This window comes from Gossypium hirsutum, chromosome D12 (assembly GCF_007990345.1).
Source record: "Gossypium hirsutum isolate 1008001.06 chromosome D12, Gossypium_hirsutum_v2.1, whole genome shotgun sequence".
NCBI classification, from domain to species: Eukaryota; Viridiplantae; Streptophyta; class Magnoliopsida; order Malvales; family Malvaceae; genus Gossypium; species Gossypium hirsutum.
In genome coordinates this window covers 53,648,511-53,674,540 of record NC_053448.1, presented here as the reverse complement: position 1 = coordinate 53,674,540, position 26,030 = coordinate 53,648,511, and the positions used below count along the sequence as shown (strand labels likewise).

The following is a 26,030-nucleotide window of genomic DNA, read 5'->3' as shown; positions in this document are numbered from 1 at the left end:
TGCATTTACATTGAATCTGGTACCTGATTCAAAGATGAATTATCTAACCTTTTCTTCAGGAATTTTCTATCACTTACTAAAATGAATACTCACCAATTTCTGTAAAAAGCAAAAAAAAGAAAAAAAGATAATAGTAGTTGTGTTAAACCCACTTGCCTAAAGCTTTTCTTTTCAGTCTATGCTTATCGGTTTCAGTTATATTTTAATTATAAATTTTGAGACTTTGAACGTAAGTTAAGTTGCCTATATATTAATATTATGTTTTCCATCTCGAATAAATATACTTGATTTTATTCAAATTTTATTTTTTTCGATTCTATTTGAAAATTTTTAAATTAAGTTAAAATAATAAAATAAAATTCGTCAACTCAATTAATTCAAATTGTTTTTATTCGATCCTATCTTATTAGAGCACTCTCCAGGCAGAGGAATGCAATTAGAACGTGGTTTTAGCGACCCTTGGTACGTGAAATGATAATGCAATTAGAACGTGGTTTTAGCGACCCTTGGTACGTGAAATGATAATAAGGTTGATGTTTTTTTTATCTCAATTTTGAGTTTTTTAAATGGAGCAAATAGATTTTAGAAGAGCTTTTTTTTTAAAAAAATTAATGTTTTACTTTGTTTTAAAAAAAACATATACTAATATAATTTAAATAATTATAATTATAATTAATTTGGCACAGTAAATTATTAAATTAATAATCAAATTAGATCTATTTTCAAGAAAATGATAAAATTATATCTAAACTATAAAATAAAATAAATCTAGAGAGATTATAGACACGATCAAACTTGAATCTAAAATTTTAATGGTATGATTAGGTTAGCATTTTTTTTATTTAGAAGTAGGGATAGGATCACATGGTTTGAATCAATGTTTATTATACCCCTCCGGCTTTAGACACATGGTAGTACAACAAGATACTTGAGGAACACCCCTCCGATCAGTGTTGGCCTATTAGTCACCAAGGGACAAAGTGGTCTAAAAGGCCTAGTTCCATTTGACCTTCCATTTTCCTCAACAGGGTCTTGATTAACAATCCCTATAAGACAACCATATACTTTCTACAAAAGGTCTTGATTGATCTTCCACTTACTCTTCTATTCAAAATATTACTTTTTAGGCCACCAAACCGTGCGTGAGTCTAATCACTCTACACCACAATTTAGAATGAATCACAGATTTCCTTCTCTTGCATCCCATAATGATGCATGATAACATATTCACCATGTCTATCAGCGCCACCAAGCACGGAACCTCCTCTATATATATCCCTCTGCGCGATGAACACATGGTTGATCCTAAAGCATCCTAACCTCCTTAATACCTTCAACACTCAATAGCAATTTCAACCCTCTTTGCTCACGTACATCCTCCGACTCTTTGTCCTACCTAGGTGAACTGGCCCCATCATAACCACCACATCCTCCTTCATGTCTCCTCCTTTATTGATATCCAACATTAATAATGTTAAACAGGTGTTTGACAAGAATTTTAACTATCGTTCCATACAAGTCAAGACAAGTCAAACTAGTATGTTTAACACAACTTAAACTTTAGAATAATAGAGATTTATTGTAATTACCTAAAAAGTGTTAAAAATGAAAAGGTATAATATAACATTTGATACCCAAATTTAATACTTTATATTGATTTAGTATATGAATTTGGTTATCCAATGTGATATCCAAACTTGACAAAAGTTACACAACTTACACAAAATAGTTAATACTATCAAATTTTTTATTAGATGTCGATAACTAAAAAAATTCAACATAACCCTTGTAAATTAGAAAAGAATTTGGCTCGTACCGACATGTAACAAAAGAATGAAAGGCACTAGCTATCAGGGATAATTTGTATAACATTTATCAAGTTTGAGCATTATATTAAACAACAACAAAAACTTTAATTATCAAATTAGAAAAAAGTATTAAGTATTGAATCTACAATATGAATAAAGTTTAGAATTAGAGAAAATTTAAAATATCTCTTTTATTTTACAAACATCAAATATCGAAACAAGGATATTTATGTCTTTAAATAGTTTATATTAAATCTTTAAAATAATATGTAATATTAAATTTAAACCTTTAACTTTAAATAAAAAACCTCAACTATTAAAGTTCCTTTTGAAAATCCTAACCGCTCAACTTTTTTCAAACTAAATCTTTGTTTTATTGGCGACAGTTTGAGTTGGTTATTCGTTGTGGTTTTTTCAACATTATTTTTCATAATTTTTGTTTTGTTCACTATGGTTTTTTTTTTAGTTTCTGGTTTCTAGTCATGTTTTGATATATATATATATATGAGATTTGTCAATGTAAGGGTATCGTCAAATTTATTAGGACTCTTCTCGAAAAGCCTAATCATTATAGATCATAAAGAGAACATAGATTTAAGATGAAGGAGAAAGATAGGTCATATGAGACTTGTCTTTTTGTGTGCATCATTGATGCGGTGACTCTTTTGGGATTTTTAACAATTATTTATTATTTGATCAATATTTATCATCAGGTTGATATGATGACAGGCTTGGATGTAAATTTTAAACAATTTGATCAAGTTAGTACATCTTTGATTTATTTCCGAATAATTTTAGTTGTAGCTACTGTCAATTTATCTTTTTCTTTTTTTGAAATTATTCTACAAATATGACATTTATACATTCATTTGTAGTAACTAGTGATTTATTTATCGTTTAGACTATATCTCATGTCTTTCTATTCTTTTTATTCATTGTTATAGTTAATGATAATAATATTTTCTTAAAAAAATCAAGAATATTGTTTGATTAAATTTAAAGATAAAATTATAAATGTGAGTAAAGGAGGAGGAATGGCAGCAGGGCTACATTCCAAACTCTCAATCTCCAAGAAGCTAGCGAAAAGTTAGGAAATTAGGAAGTTTGTGATTGGCATATGACTTATGTTGGAGGATGGAGGAAACTGGTGACCAATTTGGGAAAAATGTAAGTGACTCGCTAGCATCAACCACAGCACCGTCTCTGTTTTCTTTTGTTTTCTTTGGTGTGAAATATAAGGCCTTTTTACGTCATTGATCCAAAGGAATTATTTATTTATTAAAATAATCCAAGTCTAAATTTATATACGTAAATGATCCATTCTCCCAAGAGATTGCTGGTGTCACTTGACATTATGACGGAACCGTCCTTTCATCATTAGTTAATCATCGACTTTCAAAAAAAATTGAGTGTCACCACTGTGTCAGGCGGCACCAATATATATTTTTCAAAATACCCGTTAAAAATACGAGTATTCAGTGAGGGAAAATATATTTTTTTGGGTGTCATCAGTGTGTCATGTGACATCGATCAATAAATTAAAAAAAAATTCGGTGTCGTCAGTGTATCAAGCAACATTAATGAAAATTTTCAAAAAAAAAAAAACAAGTGAAACAGAAAAATAGCTAAAAGGAAACGCTTGAAATAGAAAAAATAAATAAATGAGGAAGCACATGACCGATGCTTACTTCATATGTAGTGATTGTCTTCTTCGCTTGTCAATGTCACTATCACTAGATGAAATATTATTTCAAAAAAATAATCTTAGATGAGAAGAGAGTTGAAAAGAAAGATATGAGAAAAAAATAGAGAGACGAGAGAAAGAGATTTGAGAGAAGTGACGAGAGAGGAAAACTCAATTATGAGAAAGAAAAAAGAATAAAATATTTGATTTTCTATCTTTTATATATGTTTTTTTTTCTTTCTCATATTTAATTCTCTATTTTTCATTCACTCTCTTTTCTTTTCCCATTCAAATTTCACTTTTTAATCTCAATTGAAAACTCTTCAAATTTCACTTTTTAATCTCAATTGAAAACTCCAACAGTAGTACTTACTTGTCTTTTTTATTTTATTTCTTTTCCTTCTTTATCTTGATTGAAAACTTTACTGTTGTACTCAATAGTGATCGATGTTATTGTTAACGGTGACATTTCATGCTAATTTCAACACAAAAGAAGAGATTTCTTCCTTTTTGACTTTTACAATTTAAATATCTGATGTCGCTTGATAAATTGGCAGCACCAATTAAAAAAATTATTTTTTTCCCTTCCTGATACAATGGTGACAAAAAAATTATATATTTTTAAAAAAATTTATTATTAGCTAATGATGAGAGAGTGATGTTGTTAATGTGTCAAGCAGCACTGACGATCATAGTAGAAAAAGAATCATTTACTTTAATTATTTCCGTAAATAATTAATTCTTTTAAATCTGGGTAAAAAATCCAAAATATAAATTACCAACTACCCAAGAAATAGGAAGAGATACATACAAAGCCAATAATAAGAGCGAGGAGGGGGAGAGGGAAAGTGGGGGCTTTAGAGTTTACAAGGCTAAAGAAGGAGAAATGGGGTGGGCAATTGCTGTTCATGGAGGAGCTGGAGACATCCCACTTTCTTTGCCCCCAGAAAAACGTCTCCCTCGTGAAGCTGCCCTCCGCCGCTGCCTTGACGTTGGGATCGCCGCTCTCAAAGCCCACAACCACCCCTTGGACGTTGTTGAACTTGTGGTATTGGCTTTTATTGCTATCTATACCTTTACTTTTATTTTTATTTTTATTTTTATTATTTATATTCACTGCATCTCTAGTCTTGGTTTATGTCAAATAAGTAGTTTGTTTTGCAATATAGTTGGTGCCGATGTAAAGTAGATAGTATGACCAAATGGGTGGGCTATAAATATTTGGGATGTTCTGATTGTAGCTGAAATTTCTTTTTAATCACTACTTTTGGGGGCACATTTGATTGTGAAATTCTGCAACTTTGAAACAACGATTGGTTTAGCCAAGATTTAGTGGTTTCACTTGAGTGATATGTAGTACCTAGAAGCCAGAGGGACTAGATTTCAAGAGCTTATGCCAACATGAAATGGGTTCTTTTCTTTATCTGATTCTGAATAGACCAAAACAAGTCTCTTTTTTCTTGCTGTTGTTGTAAGCATATTCTAAGGAGTTCTGGGTTTATCGGTCATTTGCTTCATAGGTTCGTGAACTGGAAAACAATCCGCATTTCAATGCAGGAAAGGGGTCTGTCCTCACCACCTCAGGTACAGTTGAGATGGAAGCATGCATCATGGATGGCAAGACAATGAAATGTGGAGCTGTTTCAGGTGTCAGCACTGTTGTGAATGCCATATCCCTTGCGCGGTTAGTCATGGACAAGACTCCTCATATTTATCTGGCATTTGATGGTGCTGAGGCCTTCGCAAGGGAACAAGTAGGTGACATGCAATCTTTGATTTGCTAATGCTCTTTAACATCCATGTCACTGAAAGGTCTATCGGGTCTGTTCTTAAATTTTGTAAAAATCTGAACCTTTTATTCTTTAGCTTTTAGTTCCTTGTTGCTTGCCTTTAGTATTATTTGTTCTACTTTATTCCTACTTAAACATTCAAGGTTTTTCAAATATTTGAAGTTATTGCTCTAATTTGTCAAATGTTAGGCGACATATTCTTCTTTTAGGTAAGTTTTCTGCGATTTTCATTTTGCAAAACTCAATTCAATTAAAAATTTTTTAAAAAAAATTAAATTTTGAGCTAATCAAATTAAGTTATTTGAGTCAATCAAAATAAGTAATTCGAATTTTGTGTTCGAATCAAGTTAAATTTTACAATTCGAGTGACTCAAATAATTCAAATAACGTATTGGTGTAAATACACCTTTTACCCTTGTCAATTTTGAAAATAAATAAATTGGTCTCTCTTAACAAATATTACAAAAAAAAATTCAAAATAATTTTTTAAAATTCAAAATATTTATAAAAATTCAAAATTTTATATTTTTTTAATAATTATAATAATTTAAAAAATTAAAGAATATGTAAAGAAAGTTAAAATTTTAAAATTTTTCTAAAAAGATAATTTTGGGATCTAAATAAATTAATTAATGATTCAATTATATAATACTAAAGTATCTTATCTTTTTTCTTATTATTTTCCTTTGAAAAAGTTTTCAAATATATATGGTTTTGTGCTCTAACATGTTATTAGTTATACTATAACACAATACATGTTTAATTTTTAAATTTAACTTGAATAATTTCACTCGATTCGATTCGACTCAAATTTCGTTTTATTCGACTCGATTCGAAAAAATTTTGAATCGTGTTAGGATGATAAAATAGGACTCGTCAACTCGATTAACTCAATTTTTTTTCATTCGATTCGACTCGATTCGATCGAACAATCACCCCTGCAATCAATTACATATACTATGTTGTTTATTTGTTTAGTTTGGTATCCTTTTTGTTCAATGAAGTGGAGTGAAACATATCATTAGCGCTTCGAATTCTGCCTTCTTCTTCAGCCACAATAGCAAACATGTTTAGGAGATTATGATCCTCCAAACATATGCAAAAACTTTAAAACGAGTGAGTATATCCATGTGACACACGTACTATACGACACTCATCCTTAATTCTGATAACCGGCCAAAGAAAACTAAATATATGGTGCTTATAGCTTTGAATTACTATAGAAATGATTATGATCTGCTTTTCTTGTCTCTGTTTTGTTCTACGTCGGGTCAGGGTCTTGAGACTGTTGAGATGAGCCATTTTATCACCCCTGAAAACATTGAAAGACTTAAGCAGGCACAAGAAGCTGACAGAGTTCAGGTATTTTTTATACACAAACTTTAGTCTTGGTCTGTTCAAATTTCAAACTGTCTACTTCTTATACAATTTTCGAAAATATAACTTATAAAACCATAGAACATCAGACCTCAATACTGCTTAAAATATCTTAGTATGGCATCCAACAAAATTCTTCTGCTTGTTTATCCTTGTGTCGGAAAATGTTTCCCCAGCTTTCAACTTATTCTTGTCCAAAGTTTGATTTTGAACCGATGCTTCAAGTTTTATGTCTTTGGTTTTGTTTTAATCTGCAGCTTGATTACACGCAACCAATTCAAAAGGAGGTGCCAAAAGACGCTGCACTTGCTGATGGTGATAGCCAGATTGGCACTGTTGGATGTGTGGCTGTTGACAGTGAAGGGAATTTGGCTACTGCAACATCAACTGGTGGAATAGTGAACAAAATGGTAGGCCGGATTGGGGACACACCAATCATTGGTGCAGGGACTTACGCGAACCATCTCTGTGCCGTTTCTGCTACAGGCAGAGGAGAAGCAATAATCCGTGGTACCATCGCAAGGGATGTTGCTGCTGTTATGGAGTTCAAAGGTCTTTCCCTCAAGGAAGCTGCTGCTTACGCTATGGACCGAGTTCCACGGGGCAATGCAGGATTAATTGCCGTGTCTTCCACCGGAGAAGTCGCTATGCTCTTCAACACCACTGGCATGTTTCGTGCTTGTGCTACTGAAGATGGATATTCAGAAATTTCCATTTGGGATTCTCCAACAGAGTAAGCCATTGCTAAACTTAAGCTATTTGCAGTCATTTGCCTGAAAAAAAAAGAGACCGGAAAGTTGTTATAAGAACATGATCTAAGGTTCGTATAGTTGTCGTCGTTAGCATTTGGGGACATGAAATGTTATCTTTTAATTACCGAAAATTATTTTTTTCTGGGTAAACTACAAAAATAGTCACCCAACTATGTCTAAATATGTCTTTCGATCTATTTTAGTTACTAATTTTTTGGACTTAATAAGTAAACTTTTTAAAATTAAATATTTTAGTCACCTTGAGTTAATGTGGGCTTTTTTTATTGGTCCAGTAACAAAATTAACCTTTTATTGTTTACACATTCTATCAATTTGATTCTAAATATAAAAAAAATTCAACAAATTTAACCCTCAATGTTTACAAAATTTATTGTTTTAGTTCTAATTCTAAAAATATCAATAAATTTTGCCCTCAATATTTACAAAATTTGTCAATTTAGTTCTAATTCTAAAAATTTTAAATATATATTGTAATAAAATTTATTTTTAACCCTTTATAACTCATCAGCTAACTCATGCGAGATATTAAAATAAGGAAGAGTGCCCTCTTTCAAGTAGAGGTGATCATGGGCCTAGCCCATATTAAATTTTATAACACCAAAATAACATTAAAAACCTGCAAAAAATAATCAACCAACCAGAATGTCTATGCATTAACCAATCAACATATTTAATTTTATAACAAACTATAAATTGTAAGCTAAATTAAATTTATTGGTCAGCTAATATTTTTAACTGATTAATACATATATATTTATTTAAATAGAATTAGAATCAATTAAATTTTTTTATTCTAATTCTATACATATATACTGATTAATAAATTTTTTGTAACTTATAATATATATTTTTAAAAATAAATTTATTTTTTTACATTTCATAAGTTAAAAAGTATATTTGATTAAAAATAAAAATATATATTTATTATATAATTTGGGTCAGGCCGGGCTGAGCCCGGGCTAAAAAAGTTTTACCCGGGGCCTGGCCCATTTTCTAAACGGGCCTCTTTTTTTGCCCAAACTCATATTTTGGGCATATATTTTTACCCGAACCCTCCTATTTTTCGGGCAGACCGTCGGGCCGGGCCAGATAGCCTAACCCATGATCACCTCTACTTTTAAGCCACTTGCAATAATTTCTTTTACTATAATTTAGGCTTCACACTGGACCAAACCAATAATTGGCTACATTACTACCCGAACAGATAAGGTTTTTAATGTCTTTATTTTCTTTTGGATCTTAATTTTTTTTTTTGTATTTTATCCCAACCTTTTAGAGTTCTTTTGCAAGTGACTTGAAAAAGGGTACTCTTTTTCTTATTTTAATATCTCATACGGGTTAGCCAATTGGTCATAAAAGGCTAGAAATGAATATTTTAAATATTTTTTTCCAGAATTAAGACTAAATTGATAGATTTTGTAAATGTTGATGGCCAAATTTATTGATTTTTTTAGAATTAGAAATAAAATGAATTTTTTTGTAAAAATAAAGGGTTAAATTTGTTGAATTTTTTATATTTAGGATCAAATTGATAGAATGTGTAAATATTAAAGGGCTAATTTTGTTACTAGACCGGTAAAAAAACTCACATCAAGTCAAAGTGACTAAAATATTTAATTTCTAAAAGTTTAGTGACTAAATTAAAAAAAATTAATAGTTGGGTGACCAAAATAGAACGAAAGGCATAGCTGGATGACCGTTTTTATAGTTTACGAATGGCATAGCTGGATGACCGTTTTTATAGTTTATCCATAAAAAATAATTTTCAGCATGGATTTAACGTCCCACATCATTTAGCAAATAAAATTTAATAGAGGGGCTAATTTGCACATTCCAAAATATATAATGATTAATTTGTCTATTTTTTCAGTAGAGGGACCAAAATGCCATACATCCCTAGTACATAGGCTTCCCTAATACTTTTACCAATTTTTTGGCTTTATGTGTTTTAAGTAGTGGTATCTATGGGCAAGGTAGGGTTGAGGTCAAATTCCAAAAAGAATCTCAAGCCCACTTGATTTGCCCAAAAAGCCCATTTTACAATTAAAAATTTTAAATATATTTTAAATATATATTTAGTTGATATTTTATATATTTTTATAATTAAATTTTAAAAATATTTTTATTATTTAGATTAAATTCAGACTAACCCGATCTATGGTGCAAAAAGACCTATCCCAACCCAGACTTAATGGTGTGCGGATTGTACAAGAAAAAAGAACATACTTAATTTTATGTGATATGAATTACATAATATATAAATATCATATAAAATATTTTATAAAATCGATTGAGTTAGGACAAGCTCAAGCCTGATCCATATTCTAGATCTATTTTTTTTCTCAAACTCATTACCCAAACCCTCTCATATTTTAAGTGGACTTTTACATGTAAATGAACCCACGAATAGGTCTAACTTAAAATATAGATCTCAAAATTTGCCCAAACTCTTCTATACTTGTAATGACTAATCCAAATCTATTTAGGCACACTTATATTACTTTTTATTTTTAAAATATAATTATTTATTTAATAACTATTAATTACATATGTTAATAAAATTTTAAACATAAACTAATTAATATATTTTAAAGGGATTTTTTTGGGGTTGAAATTCATGTTTTGAACATACTATTTTTATCCGAACTTTGACTTTAAATTGGGAAGAATAACATGACCCTTGTGCTTCATTTTTATAAAAGATATACTTACCTATGTTGTCAAATTTCCAATATTATAATTCATTTAAATTTTATGTTTTATGGAGAACATGAAATATTATAGAACACACACTCATATTTCTTGGAACACTTCAAACTCTAATCAATTACAAGATTTCATTTTTCAAAAATAATTTCAATGAAATACCATATAATTTCTTTTAACATGATTCTTTAAATCTAATTTTAAATAATATATCAAATATATTTTATAACTTCAATTTAATATTTAATAGTTTAATATTTAAATTTTCATCACTTAATTTTCAATTTATTAAACAACATTTTTTTTCTTCATCCAATTACTCTTTGCTATTTCACTCTAATTTCTTACATTACTAGTATAGTCCATTCATGTTTCGCATTGGGTTGGTTATAAAAATTATAAAGTAAAAATTTGAAGATTAAATATACTTTAAGCAAAATTTTCAAAACTGGACCGATGATTAAACTAGTCAAACCACATGTTTAAATCTATAACCCTTCCCCAACCCTTAAATGGGAGGATAATACTCTTCAACGCACTCAAACTCGTATTCTTCTACACTGGCAATATGCCGGTACCGATCGGGGGTGAATAATTTATTATAACATATTACTCCTCAAGTTCAATATTATATATTTTAATAAGACTTGAATTAGTAGTTAAAATTTATCATGTAAATTAGCCCCAAGAACATGGAATTGACCGACGATATGTTTAGTTGAACTCAATCAACATTCAATATCGTTGATTATAGTTGTTATCGTTAGCATGAAATGTTAGGATTTTATTGCTCTTTTTCACTGAGACAAACTTAACAGCTGTTGCACAAAGACAATCATAGATCAAACATGTTCCACCGAACTACAATACAAGCTTTAACTAATCCTTATTCAAAGGGTAGACAAACACACACCAACTCTAAACCAGTTCTTCAACATTGAATTAAAGAGTTAATCCTGAACCGCTCAATTTCTGCATTGTTATCTGGTCCAACCGTGCAGCCATTTCAGGTGTCAACTGTTAAAGCAAATAGAAACTAACACAGAAAGAAATAAAAGATCAAGAAGAGAATTATTGTTTTTCATTGCTTTCAAAATTGATACGTGCATGCATTTATACAAGTGAAGTCTAACTGATGTAAGCAAAGTAACTGCTATTTAACTAACACCAGCTTTTAACAAACTAGCTACTTTTTGCATGCAGTTACAACTGCATTACTCTTAACATTCCCCTAGTCAGTCGATTTCTGATTTTTAAGTTCATCAGGCGACAAGACCCTAAGAGCATATCGAAACGTAGAAAACATCTTAGGAGTAATTGGTTTAGTTAGAACATCTGCAATTTGTTGATCAGATGGCACAAAATTGACTTGTAAGTGACCTGCAAGGATTTTTTCCCTGACAAAATGGTGATCGATTTCAACATGCTTCATTCTAGCATGATGCGTGGGATTCTCAGCCACAGAGACTGCAGAGGAATTGTCGCACCACACAACTGGCACTTTGGATGGAAAAATGCCTATTTCAGCCAACAATTGTTGAAGCCATAAGAGCTCAGAAACGCAATTTGCGAGACTACGATATTCTGCTTCAGCAGAAGATCTTGACACAACTGGCTGCTTCTTTGAACACCAAACAGCAGGATTTGAGCCTAAGAACACAACATACCCGGAGGTTGACCGTCGATCCTCAATGGATGATGCCCAGTCTGCATCAGAGTAGCATACTAGTTTGAGTTGACTGGGTGTTAGAAACAAACCATGATCTATGGTACCAGCTAGGTATCTCAGAACCCGTTTTAGTGCTCTCCAATGAGCTTCTCTTGGAGCATTCATGAACTGGCTGAGTTTATTGACACTAAACGACAGATCCGGCCGTGTTATACACACATATTGTAGCATCCCTACAACATTTCTGTACAAGTGAACATCTACCAATGGAGGACTATCAACTGAAGCGGCTAACTTTGGATTGCTTACCATAGGTGTTGGTGTGGGGGTGGCCTCGATTAGCCCAGTTTTTTTAAGTAAGTCAATAATATACTTCTTCTGACTGAGTAGAATTCCCTGTTTAGTGTGCTGAACATCAATTCCCAGAAAGAAATTGAGCTCTCCCATATCCTTGAGAGCAAATTTGCTATGAAGGTGAAGTATGACATCTGCCATTTCTTGATCAGAACTACCTGTGAGAACAATGTCATCAACATAGACCATGAGCAGAAGTTTCTTTCCATCAGATTCACGAATAAACAAGGAGGAGTCAGCCTTGGATGCTTGAAAACCAAGCTGATCAACAAGGTACTGTTTAAGAGTTTGGAACCATGCACGGGGTGCTTGTCGCAGACCATAGAGAGCTTTGTGCAACTTACAAACGAGCTTCTGACCCGAGGAATCACATACTTCAAAACCAGGGGGTTGCTCCATGTACAACTCTTCAGTCAGTTCTCCATTGAGAAAGGCATTATTAATGTCAACTTGCCTTAACGACCACCCATTTATAACAGCAAGAGCAAGAACCGTGCGAATAGTGGAGGCTCGAACCACCGGACTAAACGTGTCACGGAAATCAAATCCTGCATGTTGAGAGAAGCCTTTTGCTACCAGCCGAGCTTTGTATCTGTCCACTGATCCATCAGCCTTTTTCTTTATCTTAAACAGCCACTTGCATCCGACTGCCTTCCGATTACTTGGTAGTGAGCAGAGTGTCCAAGTGTTATTACGAGTCAATGCTTGTAATTCATCACGAACAGCTGTTTGCCAGTCTGGAGATGTCATTGCAGTGTGAATATCAGAAGGAACCTCTGCTGAAGAGCATTGGACTGTACTCATAAAAACCTTTGGTTTGAAAGTTCCAACTTTGCTTCTGGTAACCATGGGATGTATGTTGAGGGAATTTGAATGAGAAGCTTGTAATGTTTGAGGTGTAGGTGACATTGATGAGGTGGCTGACGTAGGGGTGATAGGTGTTAACGTATGAGGTGAAAGTGAATTCGGTGAAATAGTGGGGTTAGGTTGTTGTTGTACAGCTTGATGGTCAGACAAGGAAAGAGGTGATGTAGGTGAGGGACTAGGTGGTGTAGGTTGATTATGAAAAGAAGTGGTGGTAGGTGGGGTAGCATGAGATATTTGTTTAAGAGGTAGGACCAGAAATTTTGCACTAGACTGAGACACTGGGTTAGACGAGACAAGTGATGGAGAAAAAACTTTATATGGGAAAATGTGCTCATAAAATGTGACATGACGTGTTACATAAATTTTTCCAGTTGTGTCCTGGCATTTGTAGCCTTTATGCAATGATGAGTAACCTAGGAACACACAGGGTGAAGACCGAAACTGGAGTTTGACTTTGTTAAATGGTCTAAGATTTGGGAAGCACAGGCAACCAAAAATTCGAAGGAATGCATAGTCTGGCTTTGTTTTAAATAGCTTCTCATAAGGTGATATATTTCCCAAAGGCTGAGAGGGTAACCTGTTGATCAGGAAGACTGCGCTGCAAAAAGCTTCATTCCAAAATTTTAAAGGCATGGTAGCATGAGCAAGCATGGACAGACCTGTTTCAACCACCTGTCTGTGTTTGCGCTCAACAAGGCCATTCTGTACAGAAGTGTATGGACAAGAGAGACGCTGGACAATCCCTTGCTGAGCTAGATAGGGCTTTAATGCCTGAAACTCTCCACCCCCATCCGTTTGTAAAACATGTAGCTTTGCTCCAAGAACTCGTTCAGCTTGACGATGGAACTGAGGAAAAACAGTAGCAACCTCTGACTTGCTCTTCAAGAAGTAAAGCCATGTATAACGAGAATAGGCATCAGTGAAGGCAACGTAGTAACGAAAACCATTAGAGACAATTGGAGCTGGCCCCCAAACATCAGCAACGATCAACTGTAAAGGAGAGCTGTATGTTGTAGTTGACTTGGAAAAAGGGAGTTTATGCTCTTTACCCATATGACAAGCAACACACTCAACAAGCTTTTTATTATCAGTAAACTGAATATTACAATGTGAAAGAGCTTTTGTAAGAATAGCACGACAGGGGTGCCCTAGCCGAGAGTGCCAAACATTTAAAGGGAGCATTTTGCTAACTGTAAGACATTGAGCATGTTTTGAAGACAGTCCACTTTGAGGAAGTTTGTTGAGATGAAGTCTGTACAAGCCATGATGCACAGAACCCTTCAGGAGAACCTCTCTAGTCTGCAAATCACGGACCTGACACTGAGTGGGAAAAAACTCAAACATCACCCTGTTATCTTTAGCAAACTTTGACACAGATAAAAGATTTTTAGTAATACTAGGCACAAGCAACAAGGATCTCATATACAATGGTCGAGATCGAGTAATTAGTGATGACTGCCCTGTAGCCAGAACAGGAAGAGCAGAACCATTGCCAACAAACACTTTACCTGGTCCTTTGTGTGAGTCACTGTCACTAAGAGAAGTAATTGAATTTGTAAGATGATGTGTGGCACCTGAGTCTGGGTACCAGGAGTTATCAGCCACTGTTTCAGGAGTAGCCACATAAGCCTGAGATTGTGCTACGCCAGAGGAAGGCATGCTGACCTGTTGAGATGGGCTACCAATACACGGGTTAGGCCAGGTAGATGGAGAGGGAATTGGAAAACACCAACCTGGTGGAAACCACTGCATATTTTGTTGAGGAGGTGATGACCACGGTATTGTAGTGGGAATGGAGTTGACCATACAAACGTTTGCTTGAGGAGGAGGCCGATAGTTACTACTTTTGTAAGTGGAGTCAAACCGATGGTAGCAGCGGTCGACTAGATGCCCAGGCTTTCCACATAGCTGACATTGAATCTTTGAGCCAGAGAAACGCCCTCGACCACGGCACCGAGAACTAGTTGATGATTTGTAAGCAGGTACAGAACTATTGTCAACAATAGTTATTTCTGAATTCTGATGAGACACCATGTTGGCTGAGCTAGAAACATCAGAGATCACAACCTGTTGCCGATTTTCAGTATCAAGAAGCATGGACGTGACTCCTTGAACTGTGTAAGGAACTTGACTTGCTGCAACAATAGAAATTACAGATTCATATTCAGCAGAAAGACCATTCAAGATTGCTGTAACATGCTCGCGCTCACTGATAGCTTCACCATAACTAGCCAAAGCATCACAACAACTCTTAACCTTCATCAAGAACTCTTTCATACTCAAGTCACCTTTGCGTTGGGAGTGCAAAGATCTTCGATGAAACATTAATTTGGAGGTTGTTTGCGTACCATATAAAGCAATAATAGCATCCCAGATTTTAGCACTGGTGTCCATACCAATGAGATGAGGAAGAACAGTTGGATTAATCGAAGATAGCAACCACGATGCAAGCGCACTGTCTTGCTGTTCATACCGCTCAAATTCTGGATTTTCCCGAAGACCACCATTGTCACCTGCAATAAACTGGACAGGAGTTTGCTGTGAGTCCAAGAACCCTTGAAGCTTATGCGCTTTTAGTGCCAAGAGAACCTGTTGCCTCCACAGCAAATAGGTATTATCATCAAGAAGAATACTAATCTTCTTTGTAGAAAATAACCTATTGTCGACTACACCATCAGCCGCAGCACAATCCATGACAACAAAAACAAAAGAGTAGCACAGCGGATAGACGAGAAAGCTGACCCAGGAGAAGCCTTAATCTGATACCATGTTAAAGCAAATAGAAACTAACACAGAAAGAAATAAAAGATCAAGAAGAGAATTATTGTTTTTCATTACTTTCAAAATTGATACGTGCATGCATTTATACAAGTGAAGTCTAACTGACGTAAGCAAAGTAACTGCTATTTAACTAACACCAGCTTTTAACAAACTAGCTACTTTTTGCATGCAGTTACAACTGCATTACTCTTAACATCAACCAATTTTCCCAATCCCCAACCTTCCCTTTCCGAAAATAATTCGCGTTTTCCGCCCCTCCTACACGATGTTTCCCATTTTTGTTCACTTCCAAGTTACTTAAGTTCTCGAAACTACACATTTTTACAATCTTTTCAGGCACTCCTTTTTCCTCTTCCTCGGATGAGAAAGGGCAACCAATAAACTCAGCCAATCTTTGAACATACAAAATAGTATCATCCCTCATTTCTTCATATTTCAAGAACAAAATCTTATCCGGATGTTCCAAACTTGCTGTCCAGAACTCCAAAACATGGTCCCAATAAGGTCCGTACCAACATACACCTTGGCAAAACTGCTCAAACGCTTCTTCAAGATTAAAGGTCTGCATATTTTGGGATTTCTGGTACTTGGAAAGGAAGAGATACAATGAAACAAATGAATCCTTGGGGTCCCTGCATATGTAAACAATTTTACAACCGGAATCAATTACTGATTTGGGTAAGGCAGAGTAAGGCATATGAGTAGCCAAAACAGGGATTCCAAGATGTCGATGAGTGGAAAAATGGGCATGATCAAGCTCCATGAAAGGCACAACATCATGAGGCATCTTGGAAAGCAAAGGGCTGGTAGAATCATCGTATGAAGTTCTTGTGATGGTGGCATAAGTGAGGGACTTCAACCAGGTTGTGCCGGTTTTAGGGGCGCTACAAAGGATGATATAGCAGGTTGAGCCTGGAACTGTTGTTGAGCTGACAAGATTCCTTGTAGGAAAACCGAGCTGTGCCAAAACCCGTGGTACTGTAAAAAATGGTCGGGAAAGCCCCAGGAATTTCCTTTGGGGAGAGTCGATATTATATCTTGGAATGATTTTGAAAACAGGTCTCCGTTTTCTTTCTCGGTGGAATTGGGTTGGGAATCGAAGGAGGATTCCATGATGAAATGGGTGCGGTGTAATTAGCTTTATGGCTCTATAAATAGCCTTTTAAAAAATATGAAACAGATTGTTAGGTATGGCGGGTTAAGTCTTGTCTGCAGAAGAGCTTTTTCAAAAATGTTTAATTTATTTAAATATGACACAGAATCTTATTACCATACAAGTGAAGAAAACAAATATATCAAACCATAATTAGCAACAAACTTGTCTAGAGATTCTCTCTTAATTGTCATATAGATTTTTCATAATTATTTTATTTATAATTTTTTTAATTTTAAAAAATAGCCTCCGATTCAAATTGAATTATATAACTCAAACGTCTCATATAGTAGTGTTTTTGAAAAATTTTACAATTATAAATATGGATAAATTACACTAGTAGTCATTAAACTATGCTTAAATTTTTGTTTTGGTCACTTAATTAAAAAAAATATAATTTGAGCACTAGTATTTTCAAAATTGTTCTTTTTTTAATCACCTAGCTATTAAGTGGCATTTTTTAATTGGTAGAATAATAATTTGATCATTCCTCTTTTATATTTTTTTGTCATTTTAATTCTGATTCTATATAAAAAAAATTAAGAAAACTCAAAATTATTTTTAAAATAGAAAATTCTATATAAAAATTCTAGAAAAATAAAATCTCGAATATGTTGTAGTTGAAGAACTAATATGTATGAAAAATAAAGAAATTATCATTCAATAGAATCTAATAACAAATTGAAATCATAACAAAAAAAATTGATCATTACATGCTTCCTCAATATTTCTCGAAATCAAATTAGTCATATCTTCAGGTCGAGTTTCATGCCTCTGCAGAACATTTAGAACTAATATTACAATGACTTATAAAATTAACTTTGATGCCCTTTTTTAACTACAAAATACAAAATATACCACAAAATTTTTTTTCCAAACGCAATTCAAAATTTTAATTCATTTAAATTATTCTTCAAAAACAAATTATATTCTGAATTTTTTTTCTTATAACAAAACGTCAAAAAATAGAAAAGGTAAAAACAGGGAAGCAATAAATTTACTTAATTTTTTTTATTTTCTCTATGTTTTTTTAAAGAATAAAGTGTCGGGTATTTCTATACAAATAATACATAAAAAAATTTAGAGGGTTTAAAAATATTTTTTCCTTATTTTCTCTCATTATATCTATTTTTGATTTAGAAATTTAAAATTTTTAAAAAGAGTTCCATTTTCATTTTATATATAATCGGTGATAAATTAACAGAAAACATAAAAATTGAATACTAAAATTATTATTGTGCCAAAAAAAACAGTATTACTTGAAAAAAAAATAATTTCAAAAAAATAATTAATTAAATTTTACTTTTTTTAATTAAATAATTTAAAAAATGTTCCTTCAAAAAATCACACCCGTGATACTCAGAATTATTTTAAGTAGATGATTATTTTTGTTGTGATTAAATATAATAGGATTATTATTAAATATAATTTAATAACACTCTTAATATAATTATTTTTATATTTTCTGAGTCCAATTTTTAAAGGACTAATCTAGAAATTAATTTTGTTTTGTTATTGAAAGTTGCATGGAATAGCTATTCTTTGGTATCACAAAAAAAATAGCTATTACGAGAGAGTAAGTAATAGTCATTCCATTGAATGAGTATTACGTTCAATGAATGGTTTACTAAAATAAACATTAACAATATAAATTCAAGTAAACAAGATAACTAATCTTTAAACTGAGTCAAGATTCATACAAAATCCAATATTGTTCAATTAATTAAAATCATTTCAAATAATAAATACATTAACAAAATCCAAAACTAATTAAACATCAAAATCCAAAGTTAACTAATTAAAAATATATTATCAAAGTTTGTTCCACAATTTTAAGTTTTTTTCCCCTAGATTTATTTATGTTATATTTTATTTAATTTTCATGTTAATCATTTCGCTGATATTTATCAGCTGAACAGTGATTCTCAAAATTCAATATTTTATAAATAGATTAAATCGATTAATCTAATTTGATTCCAACAACATTAAAATTAAATTCGTTTTAAATTTTGAAATTTTAGGAATAATTAAATGATGGTAGAGTTTTGTTTTATGGATTATCAATAATTAAATAAAAAATATTAAAATATTTTACAAATTTGAAAAATATTCAATATTTGAAGAAACAAATTCAATTGATTATATCAAATATGTGATAAGATTAGGACAAAATAATTAATTTTTAAACAAAGTATTAACTTAATAATACAAAAATAAATATTATGTCAATCACATATCTATTTGTTACAAGATTATTTTAACTCATGTACCATAATTTAATATTTAATAATTGAAATCAAACCCCACATGCTAAAATTATATAGTTTTGTATAAATATTTTGTTTAATTGAGTGCGTGATGCGCTCCAAGTACCGCCAACAAGTTAACAACTAAATTGGGTAGTATTACTCTAATTTCCCCAATGTGGTGCCTTTCTAATCATGTCTTTAATTAATCTTTTCCTTAATTCAATCATGTTATAATGTTAGTTTAGCAATATTGTGTTTCCTCTTCAAATAATTGCAATGTCATGTTTTGTTAATAAATATTTTTATTCATAATTATTCTCTAACCCTTCAATCGGAGGAAACATTTTCCTAAGCTTGCTAAAATTAATATATTTTTAGTTACTCAATTTCAGAAAGTTACAAGTTGATTACTAAATTATTAGTAAGTTTACATTTTTGTTACTCAATATTTACACCATTACTCCCTAGCCTCATAATCTAAACAATATCAACAATAGCTCAAGCCCCAAACCCTAGCAAAGTCATTATCAATCTCATGCCTCGCCTCTAACTAACCAACTCAGCAACCCTTCATACTTCATCCACTCACTGTTTCCCTTCGGCTAAAATCGTAACCCAAAAAAATTTGCAATCAAGATATTCACACACCGTTACCCAAAACCAACAACTAAATATCACCACTACCACAATAAAACCAAACAAAAATGCCAAAAAAGAAAATAATAATAATAATAAGAAAGTCTATTGTTTTAAGCCCCAAACATGACCTACAAAAGCAAAGAGAACCTAAGTACAACAAAAAAGAATACAAACATACTAAATTCATGTAGGCATTATTGGAGACTTCTAGAAGATCCAGGCTTAATCCAAGGTTGTAACACCCTTATACCTGGTCCGAACGTACAAACCCGGTATAAGACTATTATATTTGGTGCCAAAATAGTTTTGGCTAGAAACTATTTAATTTAAGCATTTATACATAGTATTGTAACTTATTTAACTAAAAAATTATTAATATAAACGTGTGGGGTCATTATTGGATGCTAGATTATGTTTGGAAATGATTTTAACATTGTTTCTACTCAAAACAGGGGAAAAAAATATCGATACCAATGACAAAAACAATACCAAAATCACATTCTATTTTGGAAATTTTGTATTTCATAACCTAGGTATCGATACCTATACCCTTGGGTAAAATTTGGTAAAAATCAGTTTAAAAGTTCACTAAAACCCCTGCAATATATATAAATATATTCTTCTCAACACTTAAGACCAATTCAAAATATATTAAAATTACTTAAAACTACTCCAAATCAATCATAATCATCATATTAGCAAACCACATTTGCAAACATACTTATAGTTTCAATAATTCATTTCATATAGAATTAAAATACTTCAAGTAAAATCAAAATAGATAGAGTTTCAAGAGTTTGTATTTTAGTCCCTAACACATGGGACCACATTTGGTCTACCTATGTACATGCCATTTTAATTCAAAATATGATACCTACTCTTGAAGCTCTTGAGGATGTGATGAGATGAGAGATCTCCTAACCCAACTCTACCTCTTCGAGTCTAACTGTTCTTACGCGTTAAGCCAGTGAAGGCTTAGTAAGCACTACAAGAATAAATAGGTAAATGAATCATAACAAAATATTTTAAACTTATTCAATTAATACATATTTACACACATACAAGTTTCTTCAACTATACCTTACTTTAATAAAATTTAACTTATACCTTTTGTAAGTTATCAAACTTACCTCAACACATTGGTGATTCACTTTTGTTCACAACTCATATTCTTAGCCCAAAGTAGACTTTATAGAACACACCGGATATACGGAACAAATACAGAGGTGCATTATTATGCACTATTGAATAGAGAGCACTAAAGTGCTATACATAGAGCACAAATGTGCTAAACAGAGAGCACTAATGTGCTAATAATCGGAGACCGCGCTAAGGTCCCTTAATGGCATGCCACTAATATCTTAGTAGTTTTAAATTCCGTCTACTTGGGCATTAAAGCTGAATTTCATACATTTAAATACTTTACATAAATATTTCAAAAAAGATTTCTCATTTCTCCATCATCTACAATTTAGTCCCCATTTCACATATCACAAATATCACACCTTTTTCATACATATACTTTTTACCACAACATCATTACTTAGTGTTCAAACAATATACCATTTCATATTCTCCACCAATAATTTTCTTTACAAATTTCATAATTTCATAATCTAATCTTTTTTTTATCTATTTACAAATTCAAATATATATTTTACATTTCTATTCTAAGTAATTTCATACTACAATATAAGCATTTAAATAAAAATAATTTAAAAATCTTGTAGTACTTACAACAAAAAGGTTGAGATAATGTATTTTCTTCTTCCTTCACTCCTTAACCTTCTCTTTCCCTTTTTCTTCAATTAGGTCATCTCCTTTCTTTTCTTTCTCTTCAATTTCATATAAAACATATAACATTTATATGTTAAAAAACCACAATCAAGTGACTTTCCTATACTATTTAATAAAAATAAACATGTATGGTATGATAATTTCATCATTTCTTACTTTAACTAAGGAAATTTCAAAGAAAAATGAAAGTTTGAAACTTGGATGGTTGAATAATGGTGGAAGGACATGAAGGGAATTAAAAGAAAAGTTGGATAAAACTTGGGGGAAAGAGGTGACGTTTGGCTTGTGAAAAGATTATATATATTTTCATCTTTTCTCCCACTTTCTACACCATTCCACTAAAATATCTTACCTTTTTAATTAAAATGGTCAAATTGCTACTAAGTCCTTAAGCCATCATCTTTTTACTTTTACCCATATCATTACACCTAATAAATATCTACTTGGTTAATTACCACTTTGTCGTTCCTCATCTTTCATATTTCCTAGTATGACTCATACAACACTTTGGTTAAATTTCTTTTTAATCATTTCTTCCTTTCCTCTACAATTATATATCTCCTAACTTAATATTTTTCCTACTTTGGTCACAACAATTTTTTTATTCTTTCAACTAAATCAATGGTGTCTATTTTAAAATTTCCTATCTAAAGAGTCTCTTTTTTTTTTCTAATTTCTTATTGGATCTATATACTTCCTAATTTAATACTCAAAAATCTTATTTATTATATTTCAAAAATTTTATACTAATTTTTAATCCAATCCATCACTGTACCTAACCCCGAGTTAAAACGCGGATATTACAAAGGTCAAGGAAAAAGTCTTGCTAAGAATATGAACATATCGGAGTCAAGCAACCATCCAATGATGGTGAATGGAGATCAGAGAACTTTTCCATTAAGGTTTTGGATTTAAATCATTTCAAAGAAAATTAAGCTATAAAATTGAATAAAGAAAAAAGGATTTTGGTTCAATATATTTTTCCATGGTAAGGAAATTATTAGAATATAGCTATAAATGAGGTCAAGTGAATGAAGTGTTAACTTACCCAAAAATAAAAGATGATAGCAATACGTACAGAAGTGGTCAACAATCTATGAGAAGGAAAGTGCAACAAACAACAGATCGTAGAAAATGTAAAACAACCGACATCATGAGCAAGGTCGTTGTAGTATAGTGGTGAGTATTCCCGCCTGTCACGCGGGTGACCCGGGTTCGATCCCCGGCAACGGCGTTATAGTCTTTTTACAGAAATCCTTATGGGCGTGGCCCCATTCCAGTAGAGATTTTGTCGGTGAAATTGAATTTTGGAGGTCTTTTTTATGTAATCATTAACCGCATTTACGGGCTTTTGGTTTAACCATGACTAACATTTTATTATTAAATTAATATTCTTAACATAATAAAAAAAAATGAAAAAATCAGTTTTTGATTCTCTTTTAGAACACATTGAGGCAGCTAAACTTTGGATTCTCAATGATTATATACGAAGCCTATAATATAAACAGATCATCCAAATACGATATACCAAAAAAATGAAAAATTAAATAAGAGATAAATAATGAAGTTAGGAGGGAGAGGGTGGGACCAAACCAAAATCCCAAAATGAGCTGGATGTTCCCAAGAACAAGAAGATGACAGTTTTGTCTGATGTTTTTTTCCTTTTCGTGGAAACCTAATGATGCTTCGCTGGAATGTCAATGTCCATGCATTGCTCTAATACAAGGAAACAAGGTCGGATTATTGGATTTGGGATCACATCACATGGGACTCCACTGCCCAATACCGACAATAAAATTACAGCTTTGTCACAGATCCAAGATCTATCTGCCGGCACAAAGACCGTTTGTATGAGTATTTGGCGGAAACATCCACGTACTTTGGTAACTATGCGTATATCATGTTTTAGAAATCATACAATAAATATCTTAAAATCCGAATCGTTGATATTCCACAAATTAGAAATCGAAATCAATAACAACAACTTTTCAAAAAGAAACAATCCCAATCATTGTATAAATAAAAATAATTTAAGATATAAGCCATCAATTTCTAGTGCCAAATACATAAGAAGCCATAAAGCCATCCATTTTTTATTGTTCTAAACTCGGTAATAATATGATAAAATAACAATGTGCCCATCCTCCTCCAACCTGCAAAATAAGCACTCCAAGCAATGGAGCTTTGGCAAGTGTCGGTGATCCCCAAACAAGCCTGGGGCTGCTAAACAATATGTTAGCTGCTTACTGAACAAGCCTACTTCGAAGCACCATTGGACAGCTCGGCGGATTTTGCACCAGATGGATTCAGCTCATCCCATGCTTCGATCCAGGTCACCATAGCATCAGCCAGCTTGTTGAAGTAGTCATCTACCTTGCCTAGTTTTGCCTTGACCTGCTTGGAGATTTCGATGTAGCATTTCTGAACCGAGGTGCAGTCCTTAGGAAGGGTAACAGACTGGAAGAACGGGATCAACTCTTCTTGCCAGTAAATTCCTTTGTATTCTTTCCTAAGATTCACAAACGGGTTGCTCGCTTTGCTGTGCCAAATGTAAGGCAATCCTGTCTTCACTCCCAGTCCGAGGTGATCACATATGACCTGAATGTGAACCGACAGGCTATTAGCAGTTGCAGTGTAAGAGGAAACTTACATGAAGCTACAGACAAGTGTAACAGCAACAAATCAGTAGGTGATGGCAAGAATGATGAGATACCTTGGTACACCAGCCAGCCCACATATCATCGTATCGACCAATAGGCTGACCATCACCCATGAGTCCAAAGTACATAGCAGGGCCGATCAATTCACGGTTGAATGCCAGATTCATACCACACATGGGAAAGAGGGTTCCCTTCGGTATTGTCATAATAGCATCAACGTACCTGGTAGAAATTAGACATTGGATTTAGTCTTCATTTGTACGAGTACACACGTCAGACAAAATGTGAAGTTTATATATATACACACACACCTGGTGTTTCTCTCAAGAGGCTTGACAAGCTGAGTTGGTGCATCATAATCCGGGATGTTGAGCCAGAGGCCATGAGAAACGGCAGTGGGAACACCTTCGCGGAGACTGAATGGGTACCCACGAACGAAATCTGCACCAGCTCGGTACGGGTCATAGAGAGTGTTGAAGAAAAACGGAGTAGATGGACAAAGAAGGTTCTTTATGTGCTGCTCCAGTGCGTTAATGTCTTTGCCGGATGGATCTTTCGCAACCTGTAACACAAGCAGCCTCGAACTTCAGATTTACATACATCGCAAGATGGAGTATAGAATACCAGAAAAGCACAACACTTCATGGTCAGATCTCATTGAAAATCGACCTACATTTCAAAATTTACAGACAAACATAACAAAACAGCAAAAGACTAAGAAATTGTTAAGAAAGGCTACTAAGATTTACATCACCATTGAATGAACAACGGCTCAACATTAGTTAATGAGTAAATGTAGGATGACTATCTCGAAAGCCTAACAAGTAAAAGCAGATAACTATAGAAAATATACCAGGAAACACAGATAAACACATGTTACATGCTAAAGCCGGGAAGCAGGGAAAAAATTGCAGATCCAAATAGCAAATCAAGATGGGGAAATACCACTAAATTGTATTAAAAAAGAACTTTTGAACTTTAATACTAAACAAAATTCAAAATTCCCAAATCACATCAAGATCTAAACTTGCATGCCCAGAAGACTAAAAGATCACATCAAGAGCCAAAACATAAAACCCACATGCAAAACAGTAAAAACAAAAGAACCCAAATTCCAATTCCAAGAATTGACTGAAACCCAGATCTCCAAAAGTACCAGATACTTGTGTTTTATTTTTTTTAATTCTATAACCCGAAACCCAAAATTGAAAAGGAGGAAAGAGATAAGTATTTTAGCTTACAAAGCAGTCATCATCAATGGTATAAATGTACTTCTTCTTGGAAACCATGTAACCAAAGCAGCGACAAGCAGAATCCTTGAAAGAGATACAAGAAGACTTAGGACCCAAAATCCTGTTGATATCGTTCCTATTGTAAAGCTCATAGTCGAAGCCCTCCGGAACCTTGATGGTTTTGGAAGGATCGCCATCTTGAACAATGATGAGATGGTAAGGCTGGAAAAAGGGCCTCCACATCTCCAAAAAGTCCAAGTTCCGAATGGTTGGAATGACTATGTCGAGCTCATCTTTCAAGAGGGGAGCTGGTGAAATGGTAGAGGGTTCGGCCATTGTCGAAAGCTTGGACTTAGCAAAGTAAAAGCAGAGAGGAAGGGAGGGGTGAGTTTGACTGCTTGAGATAGGGGAATGAAAGAGGGGAACCGTGTTTTTATAAGAGAAGGATTTACAACGGGTGGCACGTGCGAACAAAATTAAGGTAACTTTTC

General features: G+C 33.0%; 2 protein-coding genes, 1 non-coding gene and 1 pseudogene across 3 annotated transcripts; 2 read left to right on the top strand and 2 right to left on the bottom strand.

Annotated features, from left to right (window-relative positions):
• The first annotated feature begins 4,292 nt into the window (after positions 1-4,292).
• On the top strand, positions 4,293-7,592 carry LOC107943967 (isoaspartyl peptidase/L-asparaginase 1). Its single transcript, XM_041107154.1, has 4 exons — positions 4,293-4,540; positions 5,013-5,246; positions 6,558-6,644; positions 6,917-7,592. The coding sequence occupies exons 1-4, from the start codon at positions 4,379-4,381 to the stop codon at positions 7,394-7,396; spliced, it is 963 nt and encodes a 320-aa protein (XP_040963088.1). The 5' UTR covers positions 4,293-4,378; the 3' UTR covers positions 7,397-7,592.
• Positions 7,593-15,882: 8,290 nt separating this feature from the next.
• LOC121224567 (cytosolic sulfotransferase 16-like) lies at positions 15,883-16,922 on the bottom strand (annotated as a pseudogene).
• Positions 16,923-22,809: 5,887 nt separating this feature from the next.
• TRNAD-GUC (transfer RNA aspartic acid (anticodon GUC)) lies at positions 22,810-22,881 on the top strand. The gene has a single exon. It is a non-coding gene; the product is annotated as a tRNA-Asp (tRNA).
• Positions 22,882-23,632: 751 nt separating this feature from the next.
• LOC107946559 (probable UDP-arabinopyranose mutase 2) lies at positions 23,633-26,030 on the bottom strand. The gene is made up of 4 exons (XM_016880946.2): positions 25,549-26,030; positions 24,619-24,869; positions 24,361-24,529; positions 23,633-24,245 (listed from the first exon to the last, which is right to left on the bottom strand). Exons 1-4 carry the CDS (start codon positions 25,873-25,875, stop codon positions 23,904-23,906), a joined length of 1,089 nt encoding a protein of 362 aa, XP_016736435.1. The 5' UTR covers positions 25,876-26,030; the 3' UTR covers positions 23,633-23,903.